General features: G+C 43.4%; 1 protein-coding gene across 8 annotated transcripts in view; it reads right to left on the reverse strand.

Annotated features, from left to right (window-relative positions):
• EML1 (EMAP like 1) overlaps window positions 1–23,894 on the reverse strand; it is a 148,582-nt gene that overhangs the window by 51,096 nt on the left and 73,592 nt on the right. For all 8 annotated transcript variants that reach the window (XM_056850902.1, XM_056850905.1, XM_056850907.1 and 5 more), the window contains exons 2-3: window positions 8,044–8,226; window positions 542–674 (exon numbers count right to left, since the gene is read on the reverse strand). In XM_056850902.1, the coding sequence (XP_056706880.1) occupies window positions 542–674; window positions 8,044–8,226 (316 nt within the window). The remainder of the gene's footprint in view (window positions 1–541; window positions 675–8,043; window positions 8,227–23,894) is intronic.

A 23,894-nucleotide genomic window follows, 5' to 3' on the forward strand; every position in this document is an offset into this window, starting at 1 on the left:
TTTATGAATGGCTGTTTCCCTCGCGGTCACCCCTTCTACAACTTGGGGTCTTTGTTTGAATTATGCATGCCATTTCCGACCGTCGGAGGTCGCCTTGCCCACGTTTTCAGGGACCTGTTTTATCTCAAATTTGAAAACTCAAGCAAAATGTGAGGAAACGCAGGAGGAGAGCGAGGCGACCTCCGACGGTTGGAAATGGCATGCATAATCAACACAAAGACCCAAAGTGTCGGAGGGGTGAGAGCGAGTGAAACAGCCATTCATAAAAGACCTAAGAGGACACCTAAACTTAACCTCAAATTACAGAGGAAAGAAAATAACCACATAATTATGCGATCCTTTAGAATGAGAATTTCTTGCAACTACATTTACCCTAATTAATCTAGCATAAATAACATTAAAGGTTTTGCTACAAGGCTCCAAAGTACTTTAGTTTGCTTATCTAGAAATTTATCTCGAACGTATCACCTTGAAAGCAAAAAAAAAAAAGTCTGAGAAACTGAAGAAAGGCGATATTATACACAAGGTCGATATTTAATACCTTTTCGCTGCTGGCGATACAATCTCTTTCCTGGTTCCTGATGGGGAAGGCAGAGAGCCACTGGGTTTCTTTGGTAGAACAGTTCCATTATTAACAGTAGTCTTCAGAGGCAGTGTTTGTACTAGGGGTCTTGCTGTAAAACGAAGAGAAGGCAAAATGGGAACCCGTCCTTATGAACCTCATGCAGAACTGCTTGATAGCAAGAATCAAATGCAGTTCGCAATTTTCTGTTCTGTTTTATATTTTCAAACCACAGTAAACAAGGGCTTAATTGACTCTAACCATCGATACAAAGATGACTAAAAGGCAGTGTTTTAAAGGCGCAACCCCTGCTTTCTCTGTATACAGAGGTTAAGATACTGAGCAGGCTTTCCAGGAGACCAGCCTAGTCTTACCTCCCTCCTCATAATGCCTCTCTTTCTACCCTGAGTCACTGCCAGAGCATTCACTTCAAGGAATTGGTCAGTTTGGGGTGCGTTCAGGTTTTCTGGTTTTCAGATATTGGCTTTGATGCTACTGACATTTTAAAAATTCAGGTATACTGAAGTATTATTTTTATAAAGGTAGTATAAGAAACGTTTACGTAAACCACCTTGAGTTCACTTGTGAGAGGAAGAAAGGGAAAGCAAAAGAGACCATAGATTGGTGAGGGCTACACTAGCTACCAAAAAGCCACTCTACTCCTAAATGGGTCCAAAAAGTTAAAAACAAAGCATTAATTCTGTTCAGCAGCACCTCATACAAGTATAGTACGTTCGGTTTTCCACCAGCAGCTTAATCATTTCACAGAGTATTTTGTTGTTGTTCATAGCTTATCCTTCAAGATGTGATAATGGTTGGATTGAACATCAGATTCTTTCTTGGCATTTTTATATTTATTTATTTACAAAATTTATATCCTGTGTTTCTTCCTCATCGGGGCCACCAAGGTGGACGACAGATTAAACAAATACATAATAAAAACACATATTAAAAACCATTATTCAAAAACACATCATTCAAACAATTAAAACCAGTGGAAAAATTCACATACAAAACCATAAAAACAATAATGAAAACATAGGCCAGGAAGGAGGGATAATTAAGGGAATATCAGATGAAACAAATTAGTTATCATTTGCATACAGCAACAGAATACAGCAACAGAAGGGAATAGGTGAGTCTCTCTCGGGAGAGAGTCCCAGAGTTTTGGTGCCACAACTGAGAAGGCTCTCTCCCGGATCGCCACTTGCCAATTCACACAAGGCAGGGCACCCAAAGCAGGGCCTCAGAGCATGAATGTAGCAGGTGAGCAGGTTCATAAGGGAGCAGGCAGTCCTTCAGGAACGCTGTTCCCAAGCCATAGAGGGCTTTGAAGGTCAACACTAGCACCTTGAATTGTGCCTGGAAATCGATTTGGAGCCAGTGTAGATGGGCTAGGAGTAGAGTTATATGACCTCTACAACCCATTCCAGTCAACATCCTGGCTGCATTCTGCTCCAATTGAGGTTTCTGAACACCTTTCCAGGGTAGCCCCATGCCGAGTGCAGTGCAGTAATCTAATCTAGATGTAACCAGGGCTTGCACCACATTGGCCCAGGAAAAGCTATAGCTAGCTAATCAGTCAAAGCTAGTAAAAGGCACTCCTGGCCACAGTTGCCACCTGCTTATCAAGCAATAGGCCTGGATCCAAGAGACCTGTTCCCTCAAGGGGAGTACAGCCCCATACAGAAAAGGTGACACAACTGAAGTCCCAGGTCAGGCATTTCACTCACCAGTAACACTTTCTTCATTGGGATTAAGCTTCAGTTTACTCGTTTGCATCCACTCCAAAACTGCCCGCAGACACCAGTTCAGGGTTACTACAGCCTCTCTGGGATCAGCCAGAAGTACAAGATAGAGGTGAGCATCATCCGCATATTGGTGACAACCCAGCCCAAATCTTTGAATGACTTCAACGAGCAGTTTCATGTAGATGTTGCAAAGCATAGGGGACAAGATGGAATGTTGCGGAACCCCACAGGCCAAAGGGCTATGCAGCAGTCCCCCAGAACCATCTTCTGAAACCTACCCTCCAGGTAGGCCTGGAACCCCTGCAGAACAGTGCCTCCCAGTCCCAGTCCTGAAAGGTGATCTAGAAGGATGCCATAATCAGTGGTATCAAAAGCCACTAAGAGGTCCAGGAGAATTAACGAGTCACACTCCCCCTGTCCATCTCCCAGCTCAGCTCATCTACCAGGGCAATCAAGGCTGTTTCCGTCATATAACCAGGCCTGAAACCAGACTGGAAAGGATACAAACAATCTGCTTCATCCAGGAATGATTGAAGTTGTCACCTATTTAATCACCTAGCTCAAGAATGGAACATTTGACATTAGTCTACAGTTACTGAAACCTCCTGGGTCCAGGGCAGGCTTCTTTAGCGGTGGATGCACCACAGACAGTTCAAGGCTGAGAACACCCCTTCTCAAGGAGCCATTAAGTACCTTTCGGACCCAGTCAGCCAGCCAGCCAGCCCCCCTCACAGCTGATTTAAGTAGCCAGGAAGGACAAGGGTCATACAAGCAGGTGGCAGACCTCAAACCTCCAAGGCTCCTGTCCACATCCTCAGACAATAAACTGGCACAAAAAGAACTCTTCACCTTTATATCTATACTAGGGTTGCCAACTGCCAGGTAGTAGCAGGAGATCTCCTGCTAATTCAACTGATCTCCAGCCGATAGAGATCAGATCACCTGGAGAAAAATGGCCGCTTTGGCAATTGAACTCTATGGCATCAAAGTCCCTCCCCTCCCCAAACCCTGCCCTCCTCAGGCTCCGCCCCAAAAATCTCCCGCTGGTGGTGAAGAGGGACCTGGCAACCCTAATCTATACCCATAGGAAGATTGAACAGACAGGAAGTGGACTGTAGAAATCTTGATGATGCCATTTCAACAAAAGAGCATTGATATGCTATGTAAGAAAACTACTCATGTGAACTCTGACACAGAACAAAACATGCTAACTAAGAATATAGACTGTGTGGCCCCGAGCCCTAATATACACAAGAAGGTGTGAGGCATTCAGATTATTTTTTTGAGCTAGGAAAAGCAAAGTCTTGCACATATTGTACAGTTCTCAAGGCTGAAGGGAAAGGAGAAAGTCCTATACATAGAGAACTCCATATGCCCTTTCACTGCTTTTCCACAGGGGTTATTTGCCCCAGAACCAGTGCTGCCAGGAAGCAGGAGGGAGGGGGCCACCTCCCCACAGCATTGTGGTACATTTGGGCACCTCCTGGATTTCTCCTGGCTACTTAAACAACAACAAGCAATTTACAGCAAAATCCTAAGTAAAGTTAACCCCTCCTAAATCTACTGCAGTCAATGAGCTTAGAAGCGTGTAAATTCTGCTTAGGACTACGCTGCTAAACAGCCAATAGCAATGAGGCATTCACTGGCTCCATACAAAAGAAGTTAAAAAAAAAGATTTTTCATTTCCACCAACAGAGCTGATGGAGGTATCAACCAAGAATGATTAATACCGCTTAAATTCTTCAGTGCCTTCTGCTGCTACCGAATTTTTGTTGCTGGAGTGAATGTAAATCTTAATGCTGGTAACTACAGAAACAAACCCAAACATTGCTGAAAGCAACAGTTCAGATAAATCATACTTTTTTGTCAGATGTACATTTTGGAAGAGTGGGTTTTTGGGGAGTGGGAGGGGCTGTTCCAGGGTCTTAAGCTGTGGCAGCAGCATAAACATGTTTATGAAGCTCAGAAACAGCTGTTTGTTTGTTTTCATGCAATGCTGATCTATGGATTAATAGGTCTGCCAAGATTAGAAATAAAGTGATAACTGCAAAGGAGGCCCCCCAAAAAGGGAAGCTACATTATAAAACTAAAACAAACGCTTTTTTAAAGCCTAACTGTGGTAACAGATACATAGGATCTGTAAACTGCCAAGGAGGAAGACTCTATTTGAATGAGGGGCATCTACATTTTACTATAATCTCTGAAAACTCAGCTAGTTTCACAAACAATACTGTCAGAGGGAGAGAGAACAGACAATTGCCTTACTTAGTAAGCTGTACTGCTCATGAAAATCAGAAGCCAAGGGAAACTTGGTACTTGGTGTCTGCAGGCCATCTTTCTTTGAGTTCCAAGTGATCAGCTCACCCAGCAGTAGCTCACAGATAGCTTGTGAAAACTGAAGAGGAAAACTGTATACATGGAATTATTTCCTTACAATGCCTCGGTGATTGGCTGTAACCCAAAAAAGTGATTGCACAATTATTTGAGCGTTTACTTTCCCACCTCAAATAATATGATTTCTAACCATAGCCCCATTCTAACTACAGCTACTCTCGATACATCCCCACAGAAACCTAAGTTAGTTGTAGCTAAATAGAACTTGTATCTAACTTTAGAAAGGTCGGAAGCTTTCAGAAATGAGGGGGGGAAATAGGTTGGTGGAAGGTCTTGTTTTAAAGGGGCAGCAAAACAGTAGATTTTCATGCAGAAGTGCTGAAAAGAAACACTCTGCCTAAAGGCTGGAAGGAGAATATAAAAGCAGAATGCTGATGAACTGCGGTATCTTTCCAATCATTGACCAATGAGTTGGTCTTACGAACTAACTCTTCACTTTTCTGCATCTCTGCCTTCCTCTGCATAGTGATCCTGGTATTTCTTGGTGGTCTCCCATCCAAGTACTACCCAGGGCCAACCCTGCTTATCTTCTGAGAAGACCCTTGTATAAATACAACAGGTGAATACTGAGAATATGAACTGAATACATGAGGCCATCAGAGTAGCCATGCTGCATCAGACCAACGATCCAAGCTGGTCTGGCATCCTGTTTCCAACAGCAGCCAGTCAGATGCCTCAGTGAAGAATACGAGCATGGCCTCCTCGGCCGCAACTCTCACTTGCTCACAAGTCTGACAATCAGAGCCCTTCAGCTACCATGGCCACCAACAGACCTATCCTCCACATTTAAACGATTGCATTTGAAAAGACTACTACTAAAAGCACATTAAAATTTTAAACTGTTTCACAATTTAGCTGTGATTTGATTTTCAGTAGATAATCCGAATGAAGCTTGAAGCTTCTTGTTTTTATTGTCTCAGGCAGAGCCATCATAACTTTATATAACAATAAAAAACATAGAAACATTTAAAGCGGTAATGGAATCAAAGATCACACACTGAATTAATTATCCCTTCAACTAAACACGCCTGCATGAAATAGTATCTAATTTTGGTTGTGCATAAAACAAAAGCTGCTGTCTGCTGCGAAATACTGGGATCTGATCCATCCAGCAAAATAACTAATTTTAGAAGGTACTATCTCTGGTTTATAAGCAAGCTAAGCAGTGAAAGCCTCAGCTTCTGGTTTCATGGGCAGAAGGACGATCACATGGTAAATGCAGGTGGAAGTCACAAATAAACAGCCTGCCTATATATGAAATGTTCAAAAAGTATGCTTCACTCACCATGTAGTGAATTGTCTGTTATTTAGGGCATAGAAAGGGGTTAGTAAAGGAACCCAAAGCTGGGAGCCAGCGTGGTGTAGTGGTTAAGAGTGGTGGTTTGGAGCCATGGACTCTGATCTAGAGCAGGATATTTTAAACTTTTTTCCACTCACTACCCCTTTTCGCCCAAGAACTTTTTACGCAACCCTGGGTATATAGGTATATAAAACAGGTATGCAAACCTTTTACTGTTGCCAAATTTTTTGCGACCTTCACAATCAGTTACACGATCACATATGGGGTCGTGGCCCACAGTTTAAGAAGCTTTGATCTAGAGAACCAGGTTTGATTCCCCACTCCTCCACATGAGTGGGGGACGCTAATCTGGTGAACCGGGTTGTTTTCCCCACTCCTACACATGAAGCCAGCTGGGTGACCTTGGGCTAGTCACAGCTCTCGTAGGAGCTCTCTCAGCCCCACCTACCTCACAGGGTGTCTGTTGTGGGGAGGGGAAGGTGATTGTAAGCTGGTTTGATTCTTCCTTAAGTGGTAGAGAAAGTCGGCATATAAAAACCAACTCTTCTTCTAACAACATCAGTAAATACAACAGAAAACCCCCCCACAGGCTGGTCTTGACTTCTGTGGTCCAGATCATTCAAGGGGATGAGCCACAAGCTAAGAGGCAATGGCTATGAGCCCTTCGGCTCTTGCCTTCATATTGTACCTCTGGTCACGCCCATTTACACCTGGAAACAGGAAGAACAGGGAGGGAGCACAGCCTAGGTGACAAAGCTGGTAGCAGGGATGTTCCTCCTGCTCTGCACACACACACACACACACACACACACACCAGAAAACAAAAAAAACCCATTTAAACCCAAGTTAACTACCACCAGCAAATTTATGTACAAAGAGGAGGGGAGGGGTGAGAGCAAGTGGTAACAGCTCTGCCCTGGATGGCAACAGTCTCTCTACCCAGGCAGGCACTTCCTTCCTCCCTCCCTCCCAAGAAACAGCTTTGCTTTCACCTTCCAGGGGCTGGAAGAGAAGGGCAGAGCAGGTATGAGGAGCTCTGCCCTCGATGGCGTCTCTCGCACCTCTGTAACATAAGGTAGACTGAACATGTTGAATCCAAAACAACAACCCCCAAATCCAGGTCACGCTTTTTGTTAGGGCCAACCAAAATGGGGGGGGGGAATTGTACAAGCTTTCGGAGGAGGGTACGCACCTCAGAAACCTTTATTGAAGCAGACTAAAAGCCTTTAAATAGCAATTAAAACTTATCTCGACAGAAGAGTAACACCCACACGCTTGGCTTGTCAGAAACCTTTATTAAAACAAACCAAATAAAAACAGGGGTCTAAAACACAAATTACTAAATATGTCAACAACAACTGCACATTCTGGACAAAAAAAATTCAATTTTTCAAACTTTTCGGACTTTGGGTCATGTAATAGATAGACGAATGCACTCTGTCAGCTTCTCCAACCACTCCTCCTTCCTTGGGATTATATATTTCCTCCAATTTTGGGCAAGTATTAACCTTGCCAATGTTAACTGCATTAAGCACAAATTAATGGACTTCTTTTGGAAGGAAATCTGCACAATTCAACAAGAAAACCTTAGGGGACATCCCCTAAAGTTTTTTACCATTATCCCCTAACATTGTGCAAGCTTTTGAGCTCGCCAAGCCATCTGTTTAAATTTTAAAATGCTTCGAGAAGAAGCAAAAAAAGCAGACTTTTCAGGCCTTGATCAGGTCTTGATTCAGGCAGAATTTGGCGGGAGATTCAGTGCAGCCTTCTGAATTGCTGCTGGTGTCAGATTACAGTGCTTGAACCCTGGGAAGAACAAGTAAATAACAACGGCGAGAGCCCTCTCATTGGTATAATAAAGGCCAGAAAAATCCCTGCTGAAGTCAAACCTAAGATTCACAAACTGCTGCCAAACTGTTCCCCATCCTCAACCGACCAACCACTCTGAGAAATTATCAAGGCTATTATGACATCGCTCAAATTCAGTGGCAATCAGCATCTGACACATTTGAGTGGGTATATTCGAAAACTGATACCTTTGGTAGGTCCTTTCTTGTTCTGCATGGCCTGCTGCTCCTCAGTAATGTTCAAGCGCCTCACGACATCCGCCAGAGCTGACTTGAGCAGCTGAATGTCATCTTCCTGCAACTGGACACGCTGCTCTAGTGAAGCAATGCGGTCTGTCACTTCCATGCTGCTTGCTGCAGAAGCGCTGTCATCTGGTTTTTTTGAAAGACATAATTTTAGAGTGTGAATAGGCAGAAAGGTCCCCCCCCTCCGCCCCCGTGATCAATTTTAGGATTCAAGATTTAGAACACTGGGAGAACTGGGCCCAACAACCCAAACTTAAAAACAAATGCAAACCCAGACCTTCCTTCATTCTATACAGTAATGGGTGGAATGCCCTGACCTGGATGACTCAGGCTAGCCCAATCTCGTCAGAACTCGGAAGCTAAGAAGAGTTGGCCTTGGTTAATATTTGGGTGGGAGGTCACTAAGGAAGTCCAGGGTCGTTACACAGAGGCAGGCAATGGCAAACCACCCTCTGTTTGCCTCTTGCCTTGAAAACCGCAGGGTAGCCATAAGTCCACCATGAACCATTAGAACCAGTGTTATCAGCACCATAGATCTTTTTCCATTTAGCATTCTACATGAACACATGAAGCTGAATCAGACATTCTGGTCCATCCAGATCAGTATTGTCTACTCAGATTAGCAAAAGCTCCCCAGCGTCTAAGGTAGAGGTCTTTCACATCATTTACTACCTGATCCCTTTAACTGGAGACACCAGGCATTGAACCTGGGACCTTCGGCTTACCAAGGAGTCACTCTACCACTGAGCCACAGCACCTTTGACACTCTTTTCAGGAGCGCTAAAGGAAGCATTACTGTATTCTCTGTCCAGTGACCTTTCATTATTTTTCCAGCCAACATCTTTATGCATATGTCTGAATATAATCCATCCAGAAGGCAAACTTGCTTCCCTCCCTTTTCTGATAGCATCCTCTCTTCCCCCAAGGTCTGACCACAGGAACCAATCCTCTGCTAGGCAGCTGCCGTTTTAGAAGCAGCTATTGTAGCTTGACAGCAGCTTATAAACTTGGCTTGCATAAGATTGCATGTTCAAAGGATCACAAGCAGAAGTCCTTTGAGATGAGGTCCTGCTACCTTATACCCAGGAAAACTGCTGCGAATCAGAGTAGGCTCAATGGACGAGTATAAAGCAGCTTCCTATGTTCACGTAGGTATAATAATAATAATAAAGTGCCATCAAGTCGCAATTGACTTATGGCAACCCCTCAAGGGGTTCTCAAGGCAAAAGACTAACAAAGGTGGTTTGCCATTGCCTGGCCTATGCATAGCAACCCTGGACTTCCTTGGTGGTTTCCCATCTAAGTACTAACCAGAGCTGACCCTGCTTAGCTTCTCAGATCTGATGAGATCGGGCTAGCCTGGGCTATTCAGGCTGCTTTCACATATGTGTGACACCATGTATGACATGGCAAAATGGAAGTTATGCTATTGTAGAGGGAGAATCTTAGTACAAAACTAAGCATGCCCCAGAATCCCACACACAAATGCCAGCAAAACATTAAATGAAGGAAAAAGAAATGGTTTTCTCTACAATAAGGAGTCTCAAAGCGTCTTATAATCACAATCCCTTCCTCTCCCCACCAGAGGCACCTTGTGAGGTAGATGGGGCTGAAAGAGTTTGGAGAGAACTGTGACTGGCCCAAAATCACCCTTGCAGGCTGCATGTGGAGGAGTGGGGAATCAAAGTTGGTTTGATTCTCCACTCCTCCACATGAGCAGCAGACTTTAATCTAAATCTGCTGCTCATGTGGAGGAGCAAGGAATCAAACCCGGTTCTCCAGATTATAGTTCGCCACTCTTAACCACTACTCTCCATGTGACTGACAGTTTTGTTCTAAGGGCTTCTAAAAATGCTCATTTTTTAATAATAGAAAACAACCCCATAAGCATCCAAGCTAAGCAAATACAGACATGGAGCATTTCCACAAGCAGAAAGATTTTCACCCACAAATCATGACCTTCTCACCTCCTTCCTACAGCCCCAAATGCCCCTCCCGGAAGCCCCCTACATTTTGGGCTGGAGAAAGAGGAGTGAGGAAGGCAAAAAATTCTGGGCAGAAATGCTCCACTGGATTCAAGTCGCAATTAGTTATTAGGATCTTACAGGGAAGCAGGAATCTGTTTCATGAAATGACATGTGGGGAAAACTGGACAGCCAAAACTAATTACTTTTTGTGAAAGCACTATTGTGCTCAGCAACAGCTTCTTGTAGCGATACAAGGTATTAATCCTAAAATTCAGATTAGCAGGCACCTTGGCAGCTGTATGTCTACAGAACAGATGCAAGGTCCGTGCCATTCTAATAATTTTGTCCTTCATCTCAGCGGGGAGTAATGCAAATTAGCATATCGGACAGACAATCCCACAAAAGGTTTGATGCAAAGCAACATAAAACAAATCCAACTGTACCAACGCTCTGTAGAATTCGACAGGACTTTAAATAGTTCTATCCCAAGGTTCTGAATATTTCTAAAACTACATTTGCATCAACCGCTTCTTGGCACAAGGACTGTACTTTATTATCCAGCGCTGTATTTTATTATCTCACCCTTACCCCATTGCTGCAACAAAAACACCTTGTAGAACTATTCGTTTCTTTTGGTCCTCCTGGGATATGACACAACCTTCACTTCAATCTCCAGATAGATCATAACCCTGATTTAAAGTAGTCAAAATACCCCCCAAAAAGCCATTAATGTCTGAGAATCTATATAAGTAATAATGGGGAAGAGAGAACATTAGGTTGAGTTGAGCCAGCGTGGTGTAGTGGTTAAGAGCGGTGGTTTGTAGCAGCGGACTCTGATCTGGAGAACCGGGTTTGATTCCCTACTCCTCCACATGAGCGGTGGAGGCTAATCTGGTGAACTGGATTTGTTTCCCCACTCCTACACACGAAGCCAGCTGAGTGACCCTGGGCAAGTTACAATTCTGTTAGAGCTCTCTCAGCCGCACCTACTTCACAAGGTGTCTGTTGTGGGGAGGGGAAGGGAAGGTGATTGTAAGCTGATTGGGGAGGGGAAGGGAAGGTGACTGAGTCTCCCTTAAGTGGGAGAGAAAGTCAGCATATAAAAACCAACTCTTCTTCTAATCATAGTGCAGTCCACTTACAGGGAGTACTTTGGTACAACAGCCTTTTTTGTCACTGTCATGATTACAGCAATTAGAGCAGGGATCCCCAGCATGGTGCCATGGTGCCCACCAGCACATGACCTGGAGCCTACCGAGCTTTTCAGACAGTAGGTGGGGCCATTGTAAGACACTGGTCATTTATGCACGGGAGTTTTACCTGAGGTTCATTGCTGGCTGGACCCACACTTTCAAGCTGGGAATCTCTGCACCAGCAGTCTCCAAGCTCAAATCAAGTCCCCATCCCTTTAAATGCTGCTTTGTAATTGGCTTACTTGTAGTGCTTACTGTGAGAGAAAATTCTCCCTCCCCAAACATAATTGCCAAATAAAAAAGCATTTTAAGAACAACAACAAAAAACCCCAGAACAATCTGGAAGGAAGAGGGGTAGAAATCCAAGCCTGTTTTTAAAAGCCTTTCTTGTGCTCAGAAAGAGCTCCGAGGAAGCAGGAAGAATTTGAATCTCCGCCTCTGGACATCCTGCTTTGTAATTGGCTGTAAGCGAAACCAAGCTTGCGTGTCCCACACTTTGCCTTATGCAGGGGGATTTCAACCGGGCTTTGCTCAGGGGAGATGGAAGAGTCAGGTTAACAGAGGAATGGGAAGACCCGGACATTGCGAGAGCGGGCATGAGGTAATCTCTAATGGACAGAAAACTTATGCATAAACTCCAAAGAACAACCGATTTAGACCAGGGGCGAACATGAATGAAAGTACCCATGCATAAACGACCACTGTTATTGGCTGCACTTGTTCAAAGAGAAGGGTTTTCCACAGCTATAGTAACAGCCACAGGTAGCCACTTGAGGATCAGGAGGACTGGTAAGCACCCAGGTTTTCTTAGTCAGTGTGTGGTCTATTTCTCCTTCAGGTTTCCCTTCTTTGTATTCTTTCTTCTCTTTCTCCCTCATTCCTTTTTATTCCCCTTTATCCCCCTGCTGTGATTCCTTCGCAAAGCAAGAAGAAAGGTTTTGTATTTGGCTCCACCTCCTTTGGCAGCCATTTTGGGTTTGGCTCCGCCTTCCGTGTCAGCCATTTTGAACTGCACTCACCACCCCTCTCAAAATTCCATAATTGCCTGCAGGCTCAAAAATGCTGGGGACCCCTGAGTTAGAGATCTGTTGCAGGAAGGGTGAAGGGGAAAACAGGGGAAAACAGGGGAAATATATGGCTTGATATCCCCAATCTCATACTGCCCCCACCCCTTATAATCAGTAAGCCATTGCTGCGGTCCCCTTAAAATGTAGATCTGAAAGGTGATCCTTGATCCAGAAATGATGCAGGATCCATAGACAGAAGCCTCCTTTAGGGTTCCTGCTGCCTAACCCCCCCTCCCACTGAATTGGAACATTTATATCTATAAGCTGGTCCAACCCCAGTAATTTAAGTTGCCTCTTGCCAAGAAAAGGGGTGGAGGCACTGTTTCTCAGTGATTGCCTCCTACCTAAGAAGCCTGTTCCAGAAGGTGGTGTTGTTCCAGCCCATGAGAATTAAATTGCGGGGTGTTCAGCAAGATTCTATCTCTCCCCCCATGCTGTTCAGCATCTACATAAAGCCCTTGGGTGAAGCCTTCCCATGATTTGTAATTTAAAGTTATCTGTATACTGTTGACATTCAGTTTTCTCTCCTTCTCCTTAGTCTTGTTAGGCAGTGGAAGAGGTGCCTGGAGTCTGTAATGGGCTGGATGAGGCTCTAATAAAATGAAAATCTAGAGTGGGTGGAAGTGGGAGTTGGCAAGAGGTCAGTTATGGACAGGGTCACCCCACACACACATATACACAGAATTAGATTCACAATTTGAAGATGCCCCTACATCCAAGGCTTTGGCTTAATTCACAAGAAGTATCTACGACCGAGAGCCAGCTTGGTGTAGTGGTTAAGAGCAGCAGACTCTAACCTGCAGAACCTCCACCTGAAGACTGCTGGGTTACTAACAGTTCTCTCATTACTCTCTCAGCCCACGTGGAGGCAGGCAATGGCAACCACCTCCGAACGTCTCTTCCTCGAAAACCCTATGGGGTCGCCATAAGACAGCTGTGACTTGACGGCACTTTCCACCACCACCATCTACAACCAGGAGGAATATTTCCTCCACCACCATCCATGCTTCTTATCTCCTGGACAATATATGACTAGATACATGACTTGGAACCCTATAGGATTGGAGTACAGCAATACATTCCACCTGGGAGCCTATTCAAGGCACTAAATTGACTTGCATAATCTCCTATCAGCCTGGCTTTCAACCTAGAAAAATAAGCCTGGCTAGAGGGCAACGTCAAGGCGACCTCCTTTTTTTGGGACCCCTCCTCAAAATCATTCCCAAGCTTCTGCTCTACAGCTCCTCTGGTGGTGGAAAGTGCCATCAGCCAATTTATGGCAACCCATCATGGTGTTTTCTAGGCAAGAGATGTTCAGAAGTGGTTTGTCGTTGCTTCCCTCTGCATAGCGACAGTAGATTTCCTTGGTAGCCTCTCACCCAAATACTATTTATTTCAACTTACTACCCCCGCTGTCCCCTGTCAAGACTAACCAGGGCTGACCCTACTTAGCTTTTGAGATCTAATGAAATTGGGCTAGCCTGGGCCATCCAGGTCAGGACACAGCCCCTCTACCACATCTCAAATCTACAGCTGCCCAAATCTTGTTCAGCCCAGGATTTACCCATGACCAAATGCAAAATTTCTCCAAGGAGAGTGTTTTCATTGTAACTACGCATCTTATTTTTAGAAGTCACAACCACCACCACAAGAAATATACTTTCACAGTGATTCTGGGAAGGAGGCAGGTATATTCACTGCTCAGCGAGAGCAGGGGAAAGATCCCACTTGGGAGAAGTTACCCATATCTCTGACTGTTATAAAGACTTTGTCAAGAATCCATCCTGAAGTGTCCTCATATAAATAGTCTATGACTCAGATGTACCCTGGAATAATGTAGAACGAGTCTTTATTGGCTTTTGTGTTACCGACCGAAAGCAAACACTCTTAACATTTAGCTCATCGCTGAGGTCCATATGTTCCCAAAGAGTGCTCTGAATAAGCTGCGGCGTTCATCACCCTGCTCCTTTTATTTCCCTGCTAATTAATCCATGATCTCATATACTGGAAAGATTCCTCGTGGCAGTCTTCAGGACAATGCAGAGTGATTAATCCATCCCCCCCACAGAACCTTTCAGTCTGAAAGCATCTCACCGCTGCACAGAGTAAGACACAATAGGCCAGAAATAAGAGACTAACGAAGGATATGTACCGTATAGATATGCCCTGTTAGCATACGATAGAGATCCACATCAAGGCTTTCAAGGAAAGCTGTTTAAGAAGAAACATCTGCCAGTTCTATTCAAACTGAATTAATTTTAACTGCAGAAAGGACAATGGAAGAATCTTTTAAAGCAAAAAAAATTTTTTAAAAAAAGTTCTGAGCAGACTTTTGACATTTGCATTAGGGAATACAATACTTGCATTAGGGAATACCTACAGGCCAATGGAAAACCAGGTGAAATCTACAGTGTTCCAGGACAGATCAGAAGTTGAACAATTAATGCAAGAACATGAGAGACGAAGGTCAAGAGTCACTACGTCGCTCAAACAGCAGTGCGGACAGACCAGGACAAAATAGTCTATGCTGTGCCAAATGTAGGGTAGCAGACACTATTCCTTGCAGCTTGTGATACCATCATACAAATTGTGTTATAGACGATCACAAGGCCCACCCTTTCATGGCATGTAGCTGTGTTGCAGCACTCCAAGTCAACGGATAAGCATTGCAAGTTTTCAGACACGAAGGAATGGAATGAGTACTCTTCCCCAAACAGTGCCTAGTCTTTTTTCAGGTAAGGGGGTGGGGTCTCCAGTTCCTGTCTGTGTTTCTTCTTTTTGTTTTGGTAACCTCTCCCAAAATGCAGTGGGCTTCAGAGTGACAACACACAGCACAGGGCATCAAGGTCTCTTCACATTTAGGGTGAGATGGAAAGCAGCCGTATGAAATCTGGACTCTACTCAAGCTTAGCTGGTACCTATATGGCATATGCAAAAACACCACTTGTGGAAGAGGGGATAGGCTGCACTGTCACAGCCACAGACAAGGGTAAGTTGTAATGAAGAAGAAGAGTTGGTTTTTATATGACGACTTTCTCTACCACTTCAGGAAAAAGGAAGGGAGGGGCCGTGGCTCAGTGGTAGAACATCTGCTTGGCATGCAGAAGGTCCCAGGTTCAATCCCCAGCATCTCCAGTTGAAGAGACTAGGCAAGTAGGTAATGTGAAAGACCTCAGCCTGAGACCCTGGAGAGCCGCTGCCGGTCTGAATAGACAATACTCGCTTTGATGGACCAAGGGTCTGATTCAATATAAGGCAGCTTCATGTGTTCACATGTTCAATCAAATCGGCTTACAATCACCTTCCCTTACCCTCCCCACAACAGACACCCTATGAGTTAGGTGGAGCTGAGAGAGCTGTGACTAGCTCAAGGTCACCCAGCTGGCTTCACGTTTATGAGTGGGGAAACAAATCAAATTCACCAGGTTAGCCTCCGCCACTCATGTGGAGGGGTGGGGAATCAAACTCGGTTCTCCAGATCAGAGTCCACCGCTCCAAACCACCGCTCTTAACCACTACACCACACTGGCTCTCATGGACATTAAAGCAGAAAGAACTCCACTGGTCTGCTATGTTTAGCAGCCACCTCGTGTTTCAGCTGCGAAAAATGCCTCCGTCCATCTCATCTAGAGTGGAGGTGGGCTCCCCACCTTGACCAAGTCATTCTGCCTGTTTGGATCGATGCTATAGTACCCCCAAGACTAGATTATTATAACGCACTCAACATGGGACTGTCCTCAAAGCCAATCCATAAACTTGTGCAAAATCCTGAAGCTCAATTATTGTCAGAAAAAAGCAAAATTACCATATGACACCGAATTCAAATGTTTTGATGACACTGCTAAAAATGTTTTAAATAAATAAACCTTGCGGTTTCCAGGTTCAATTCCAGGTGTTGCTTTTTACCTATAAAGCCCCCCATGGCCTGGGACCCACATACCCATAGGACAATCTCTCCCATTATTCTCTGCTGAGTCATCTCTGTTCATCTGAACAGGGTCATTTGCTGGGGGTAAAGGGAAGATGACTGGGGAAGGCACTGGCAAACCACCCCATAAACAAAGTCTGCCTAGGAAACGTCAGGATGTGATGTCACCCCATGGGTCAGGAATGACCTGGTGCTTGTACAGGGGACCTTTACCTTTAATATTAAATTAGTAATATTATTAATATTACTAATACATTATAATTCCTTGCCCTATTTAAAAGACAGAAGAGCTACACATACACATTGGCTTGGATCCACCAACGCACAAGCGAAAACATAAATGGACTTAGCACCGTTCCACTTGAACAAGATCTTGTGTGACACACCCTGTGCTTTACTCCCGACATATTACAGGGCCCAGTAATTGGATGTAAAGGTCTTGCACAAGCAGAAATGCAAGTGGGGATACAATAAGTTTGACTTAGCACAAGCAGCTACTACTTTCTTTTTCTTGCATTTCTGTTCAAGCAAGAGCCTTAACACAAGAGGGAACTTTTCACTGGATCCAACTTATTAGCTGTATATTATATGCACATTTCACATTTAATTCTGTAAGTTCTGTAATATGTATGACCACCAGATATATCGTAGTCTCAATCTCTCCTTTGCCCATAGTCTGAGTCCTGCTTTACGGTACTCACTGAGATCATATAAACTAGCATAACTCTAAATAACAGCTGTTTCATTTCAAAATCAAGCTTAAATTTTTTTCACTTCGTTCAATGTTTCCATTCTCTTTACGGTATTTGTGGGGAACCATGAACCTTGGCTTTTTGTACACCTACTACCAATAAGGCATGCAAGATATTTAGTACTGCTTTGTGTCTGCCCACACCACACACTTGAGAAATATTGGCAATGGCAGGCTAGTCCCTAATGAATTTAGAAAGTATAAAAGTGTAAAATATACTGCTTTAGAGATTCACACTTATTATTTTTGGGAGGGAATGTGGTGTATTTTCTATTTCTCAGCATAATGAAGTGATTAATATTTAAATAACTCATTGAAGATCAGACAAAAATGTGACTTCCTAGCAAGGATCCAAAGGCTTTAATTTACAATTCTGAATGTTGTTTTATTAATAACTGAAATACTGATTTCCCCTTCATGCTACAAGCTTCAACACCAGGTTCCCTAGTGCAGACTAACTTCTGTGGAAAAAAATTCCCATATTTGGATGTGCAATATTAGCCTAAAGTATTAACAGAGAAGAGAGTGTTTGTTTTTGGAAAGCTACAATGAACTCTGAACATAATGCAGTCAATGTGTAGGAAATGAGTTAGAATAGCTCCTTCCATGGAGGTGGCCTCATTTTATTGGCAGAAGCAATGTACGTAAAAGCAAATACAGTGGACTTCCCTGAATATTAACCTCACAGAAATAGTAAATGATAAATGCAACTTTTTTTGCCCATAGCTAGCTTGTACACTTTGTGGCCCACCAAACCCCACGCACCTCAACAGCCATGCATTTTGGTCGTACACAAGCTTCACTCACACTCAGCACCAACTTTGGAGTCTCAGACAAGTAGCGGAAATGGGTTTATTGAATCCTTGGTAGTCCATCATACACAGGTAATAGATTATGTATGGTTGGCAGGGCCAGTTCTATAAGCTGTCAAGGTGAGGCAACCCTGACCTCTGTTCTCAGTGCTAGGGCTTTATAATTAAAGTTCCCCTTTGCTCACTTATGGCAGGAGATCTCCAGGCAACTGTAGCCCTTGCTCCCTACGCTCAGCTGATTGACGGGCAGAAACAGGGACAAAAGGGTGGGGGGATGTGATCATACTGTGGATAAAAATTAAAAAGAGGAGGAAGAAGAGGAAGAAGAGGAAGAGTTGGTTTTTATCTGCCAATTTTCTCTCCACTGGGTAAACACAATCCCTTCACTTAGATAGCCGGAACAGACATCAGACATGGGCCTTTCTCTTTTTGGTTTTGTACCCAGAATGCTTATCACATTTATATCCTCTTGTTGTTCACTTTAAAATAGCTAGGAACTACGGGGATGGGGCTTTCCCATCATTCCCTAAAACATCTTTCTAATAAGAGCCCTGCTTCATCAGACCAATGGCTCATCTAGTCCAACATCCTCTTTCTCATAGCATCCAATACTCCAGAAGGACCACAAGCAGGAGCCAAGAGGCCAAAGAATTCCCTCCCATTGTTCAACCCCAACAAAAACTGATATACTGTACATGGAAAATGTCATGTAGTCATCATGACAAATAACCACTGATATATCTATTCTCCATGAATCTGTCTAATCTCCTTTGACAGGCATCCATAATTCTATCCACTAGCAGTAAATTCCACAAAATAATGATTCACTGAGTGAAGCAGTACTTCCTTTTGTCCATTTTGAATTCATTACCCATCAACTTCATCAGGTGCTTCCAAGTTATTATGGAAGAAGGAGGGTTGTCTCAGGTGTCACAGTGACTTGGGGCCACAACCTGTACATGTTTGGTCTACAGAAAAAGAGTTCGAACTCTTCAAGACAAATAAAGTGGTGTGCGTGCGTGTTTTTTTTAATCAACATTATGTAGGACACTGCAAAATGTTTTCTCTGGTCAATTACAAAATGGCCTAGGTCTACAAAAACAAACCTTGCTACTGGCCTACTTGCTAAAGGCTCAGAAAGCTATCCTTTAAATCAAAACGTTACACAATAGTGTATCATCACCAGACCACATTTTTCACTCTCTTCCTCAGAGTACACAAGAGGGTCTGCCCAATGAGGATTCTCATTTCAGCTCTTCTTCTGGGTTCTTGAAATATGCAGAGCTTTGAAAAGCAGGAATGCACCCCAGTGGCTGTAATAAAGAGCCTTGGTTCCAAAGAAAGCCATTCCTTTAACATCAAAACTTTTTGATAAAGACCCCAAAATTGCCCCTCTGTGTACAACAGTTTGAATAAAATATGCAAAATTAAATATCCACAAATGTCAAAGGACGCCTAAGAACATGGAGTCATGATGCAAATTATTTTAAAACTCCACTGAATTCAATAGGAGAGTTAAACACATGCTGCGTCCCCTCCTGTTGGAAGGAACAGGCCTTAGAGTTCCTCAACCTTCAGCATCTCTAGTACATGCACAGTTTATAGTTCTTATCAATGAAAACTTTCTACCCAAAACAAAACAAACTGGCAAAGCCACACAGGCAATGATAACAGATGTCTGACTCTTTCTTCACACGAAAGAATGTAAACCAGGGAGAAAACTAATAACCATCTGCAGGCCCAGAGAGAATATGACAAATAGATGATCAGAGCTCAGGGGAAAGATGCTGTTTGAGGAGTTGGGGAGACGTGGTTATAAATCAGCTCTTGTATCTGTGATTGAGGGATTTAGTGGTGGGTTTTTTTTAATTCTCTTATTTCACAGAGGAAGCACAAGGAGAATAAGAGGCTTGGAAGTTGTTCAGGCCCTGACCTGTTAGTGAGAATGAATGTTTCGGTTTGTTTTCCCCCATTATCCCTTTGGTAGCACATTAATTTTTTATCCTATTCACTTCATTCCTTCCAGATCTCAGAGTAGGGTACATGGGAGCCAAAAACAACATTTTCACCAGGCTAAGAAATTCACTGTGGTCCCTCAAAATGGCTGGACCATTCATCCCATCTATCATATCTTGCTGTGGGGCACACGGAAATGCTTGGATTTGTCACTTTCATCCTGACTAGTATGCTGGTCTTGGAGTATCTGTGCAGACATCTTTATTAAGGATTTGGGAGTTGCTGAAAATCTGATCCTTTGCATGTTAACTCAGTAGTATACCTTAATGAAGCCAATGGGATTCATTCTCAGTTAACGGATGAAATCCTGTGCACGCTTACCTCTCTGTCAGAAGTTAGGTACTTCAGGTTATTCTGTCTTTCCCCTTTCTGTTATTCTCTCCACCCCCATTTCATTGAGTATAATTGTTTACAATTGCAAGCACCCTCCCTTCCTCCAGAGGATGAACTCATACCGAAGACTAAGCATTGCTGAGTTCTAGGATTTCTTTATGCTGTAGCAGCAGAGGTAGAAGAAGAAGAGTTGGTTTTTATATGCCGACTTTCTCAACCACTTAAGGAAGAATTGAACCGGCTTACAATCACCTTCCCCCTCCCCACAACAGACACCCTGTGAGGTAGGCGTAGCTGAAAGAGTGTGACTAGCCCAAGGTCACCCAGCTGGCTTCATGTGTAGGAGTGGAGAAACAAATCCAGTTCATCAGATTAGCATCTGCCACTCATGTAGAGGAGTGGGGAATCAAACCCGGTTCTCCAGATCAGAGTCCATCACTCCAAACCACCGCTCTTAACCACTACAGCACGCTGGCTCCCTCAACTGCTCATGAACAACATAATTAAGTTCCCTGTCATGGGGTGGGCAGGCATGGGCTCGAGGAGGCATTACATCAAAGTCTTTCCAGCTCAGGGCATCAGAGGTTATTGCAGACTACCAGCTGACTCCTTGACGTGATAGTAGCATTCATCAAAACTCATAATATGTACAGAAATTTAAAAAGAGCATTTAACGGGCAAGACCTCCCATGGCCCACAGAACTCCAGAAGATGATTTCCATGTGCTACAAAAGAACTCAGGATTCCTAGAAACTTCATTTATATATGGAACTGGAATTGTTTGTTTTATTATTAGTATGTTTTGATAATGTGGTATCTTTATTTCTTTGGTTTATATAGTGTTGTTAGCGTTGTTTTTGCAAATTAGGCATATAATCTGGAATACAAAGGGGCCAAAGATATTTTGCATGCAGAAGCACTCAGTATTCCTACTGCATCTCTTACTTGGACAGCCACCAACAGTTAGGATACACTATGTTGGAAACAGACATAAGGCACTTTCAAACTGACCCTCATCATACCCAAAGGATTAACCAGAACACTAGTAAACGGACAGGCACCTACAGATGCAAGTAATATTTTTGTTATAGTATCTCCACTCAGACTCCAGAGTGGAATGGGAAGGGAACTGGCAAGGAGTCAAGTACCAGAGATTGCAGGCTATGAGAAATGAATCCGAGGTATTAAAATATATGCATCTCCTCCCCTACAGAACAGTCATCTTATTATGTCCTTCCAGTAATAAAGCAAAGAAGTACTGCTTCTGCTGGATAGCTGTGAGTTGATGCTGACAGAAGGCCAACACTGGCAGTACCCAATAATGGAATTCACTCCAATAAATTAGGTGTTTCAGTAGCCTTTTTTCTCTTTTTTGTACCGAGAACCATTAAGGATGAAGATCCTACAGACCTATCCATCAGACGGAACTGTTGCAATTTCAGTTAAGTTTTTCTGTCTGCCCGCCCCACCCCTCCAAAAAAAATCAGGTGTCTGCGAGACAGAATGGTGCAGTGGTTAAAATGTGGAACTTGGGGTTGGGAAGACCTGGGTTCACATAAACATATGAAGCTGCCTTATACTGAATCAGACCCTTGGTCTATCAAAGTCAGTATTGTCTACTCAGACTGGCAGCGGCTCTCCAGGGTCTCAGGTGGAGGACTTTCACATCGCCTACTTGCCTAGTCCCTTTAACTGGAGATGCCGGGTATTGAACCTGGGACCTTCTGCATGCCAAGCAGATGCTCTACCACTGAGCCACAACCCCTCCCCTATTCAAATTCCTGCTATGTGGGGAAGCTCGCTGGGTGACCTTGGACCAGTCACTGGGTGACCTTAGACCAGTCACTCTCAGCCTAGACGGTTTCCTGGGGTTGCTCTGGAGATAAAGGGATGGATGGAAGAACCATGTATGCTGACCTGTACTCATTGGGAAGAAGGGTGGCATAAAAACATGGTAGTCACATTGCTGTTGATTGTATAAGCAGGACAGTATGACTCAAACCAATCTGACAAATGGAAACCTGTTAAGCAAGATTGAAAGAAGAAGCAGAAAAAGAGAGTCCCCAGATTACAGTTGTTTTTTTCATCATCATAGACCTTTAATGGCATAACATTGTTGTTTTTTTAAAATGTGGCAGAGTCTTCCATGAAAGAAGTATTTTTGAAAAGCTATCAGACACCACTGCGATACTAATAGGAGGCTACACACATAATATTAAGAATGCACCCTTGTCCCACTATAGCAGTGGTTCCCAAAGTGGGCAGTACCACCCCCTGGGGAGGTAGTGGGATTACCTAGGGGGGCACTAAGAGGCAGGAGGGCGAAAGGGGGGCACTAGAGGTGGGCCCCTTCAACTGTGTTGTTGGATAGGGTAGGGGGCGCTGGGGTTGAGTTTGTAGAACCAAGGGGGGGTGGCCCAGAAATTTTGGGAATCACTGCACTCGAGCATGCAAGAAGATTTTTGAATGCCCAAAATTGTAAAGCTTAAAAACAAATTCTTCCTTCCTTATCCAATAGTTCTGGTAATTCCAGAATCCCAAATCCTTGCCATTAAAGCACATTCCAACATGTATTGCTCTCTTTTCTTCCTTTTCTTCCTTGTCTTGGCACTCCAGATTATTTATTTCAAAAGTTATATGCTGCTTCTCCAGATACCTGCCCTAGGTAGAGATTAACCTATTCTCTTTTTTTTGTCACCAGCATTAAACCAGGTCTACATCTCTGTCTATCCGGTTCATCCTGGTACATTTCAATTTCATTTCCTCCGCCAGCTAAGCTAAATATATACGCTAAAGAAATTGCCCAAAACTTTTCCATCCTTCACAGAGCCTCCAGTCAAATTTGTTTTCACTTCCCCAAAAAACATCTTAAACTGGTCTCCATTCCTATCTTTTCACCTTCTTTCACACCAATCTCTATGCTTGGAACACATTCCAAAAGTTCCTACACGGATGTGAATCAACCTCCTTTCTCTCAAAACCAGCTCTGTGACACGTTCTCCTTAATTTGTTTCCTCGTGGGCCAGAAACTGTACATCTCTATTATCTGATCTCCTTAGGGCAGTAACCGTGAGTCCAGTTCTACAACATCTTATCAAGCAAGCTAATCCTGTTGAAACAAACACATGTGAGAAGGGTGTGCTTGAACAGAGCTACTCCAGCTGTCTGTGAGCAAAGAAAGCCACAGACATGAAGAATGATACATCAGAAACGCTCATTAGCTAATGTGCTTCACTAAGTCTGCTATTATCATTGCAAAATGCCTACAAATCTTGCAGAAAAGCAGACAATTGGATCCCCAACCATTACTTCTCATAATATATCTCCATCAGTAATGATAAAAGGGATGTAATCCAGAAATTCTGTTCAGTCACAGAGCAACATTACAGAGAGTCACATTACAGACAGAACTGTCTTGCCTATAATATAAACATTGATTGATAGAACCCATCCTTTGTCTCTGATTTAGGAGAATAACTGCCTCCCTCTTCTCTAATTTAATGCAAAATTCAGAAATCTAATAAAGTAGAACACAAACACAGCATTTTACACTTGACACTACCCTACCCTTGGTAGTAAAATTATATTGAAGGATAAAAGCTTTGCCACATTGCATTAAAAGTTTTGAGGTACGTGCTACAATTTACAGTTAGAATAATTACACCAATCAAAACATAAATCCAATACTCTATATTAGAAAGCTGAGATTTTATTAGACTGAATACAA

This window comes from Euleptes europaea, chromosome 6, assembly GCF_029931775.1.
Source record: "Euleptes europaea isolate rEulEur1 chromosome 6, rEulEur1.hap1, whole genome shotgun sequence".
NCBI classification, from domain to species: domain Eukaryota; kingdom Metazoa; phylum Chordata; class Lepidosauria; order Squamata; family Sphaerodactylidae; genus Euleptes; species Euleptes europaea.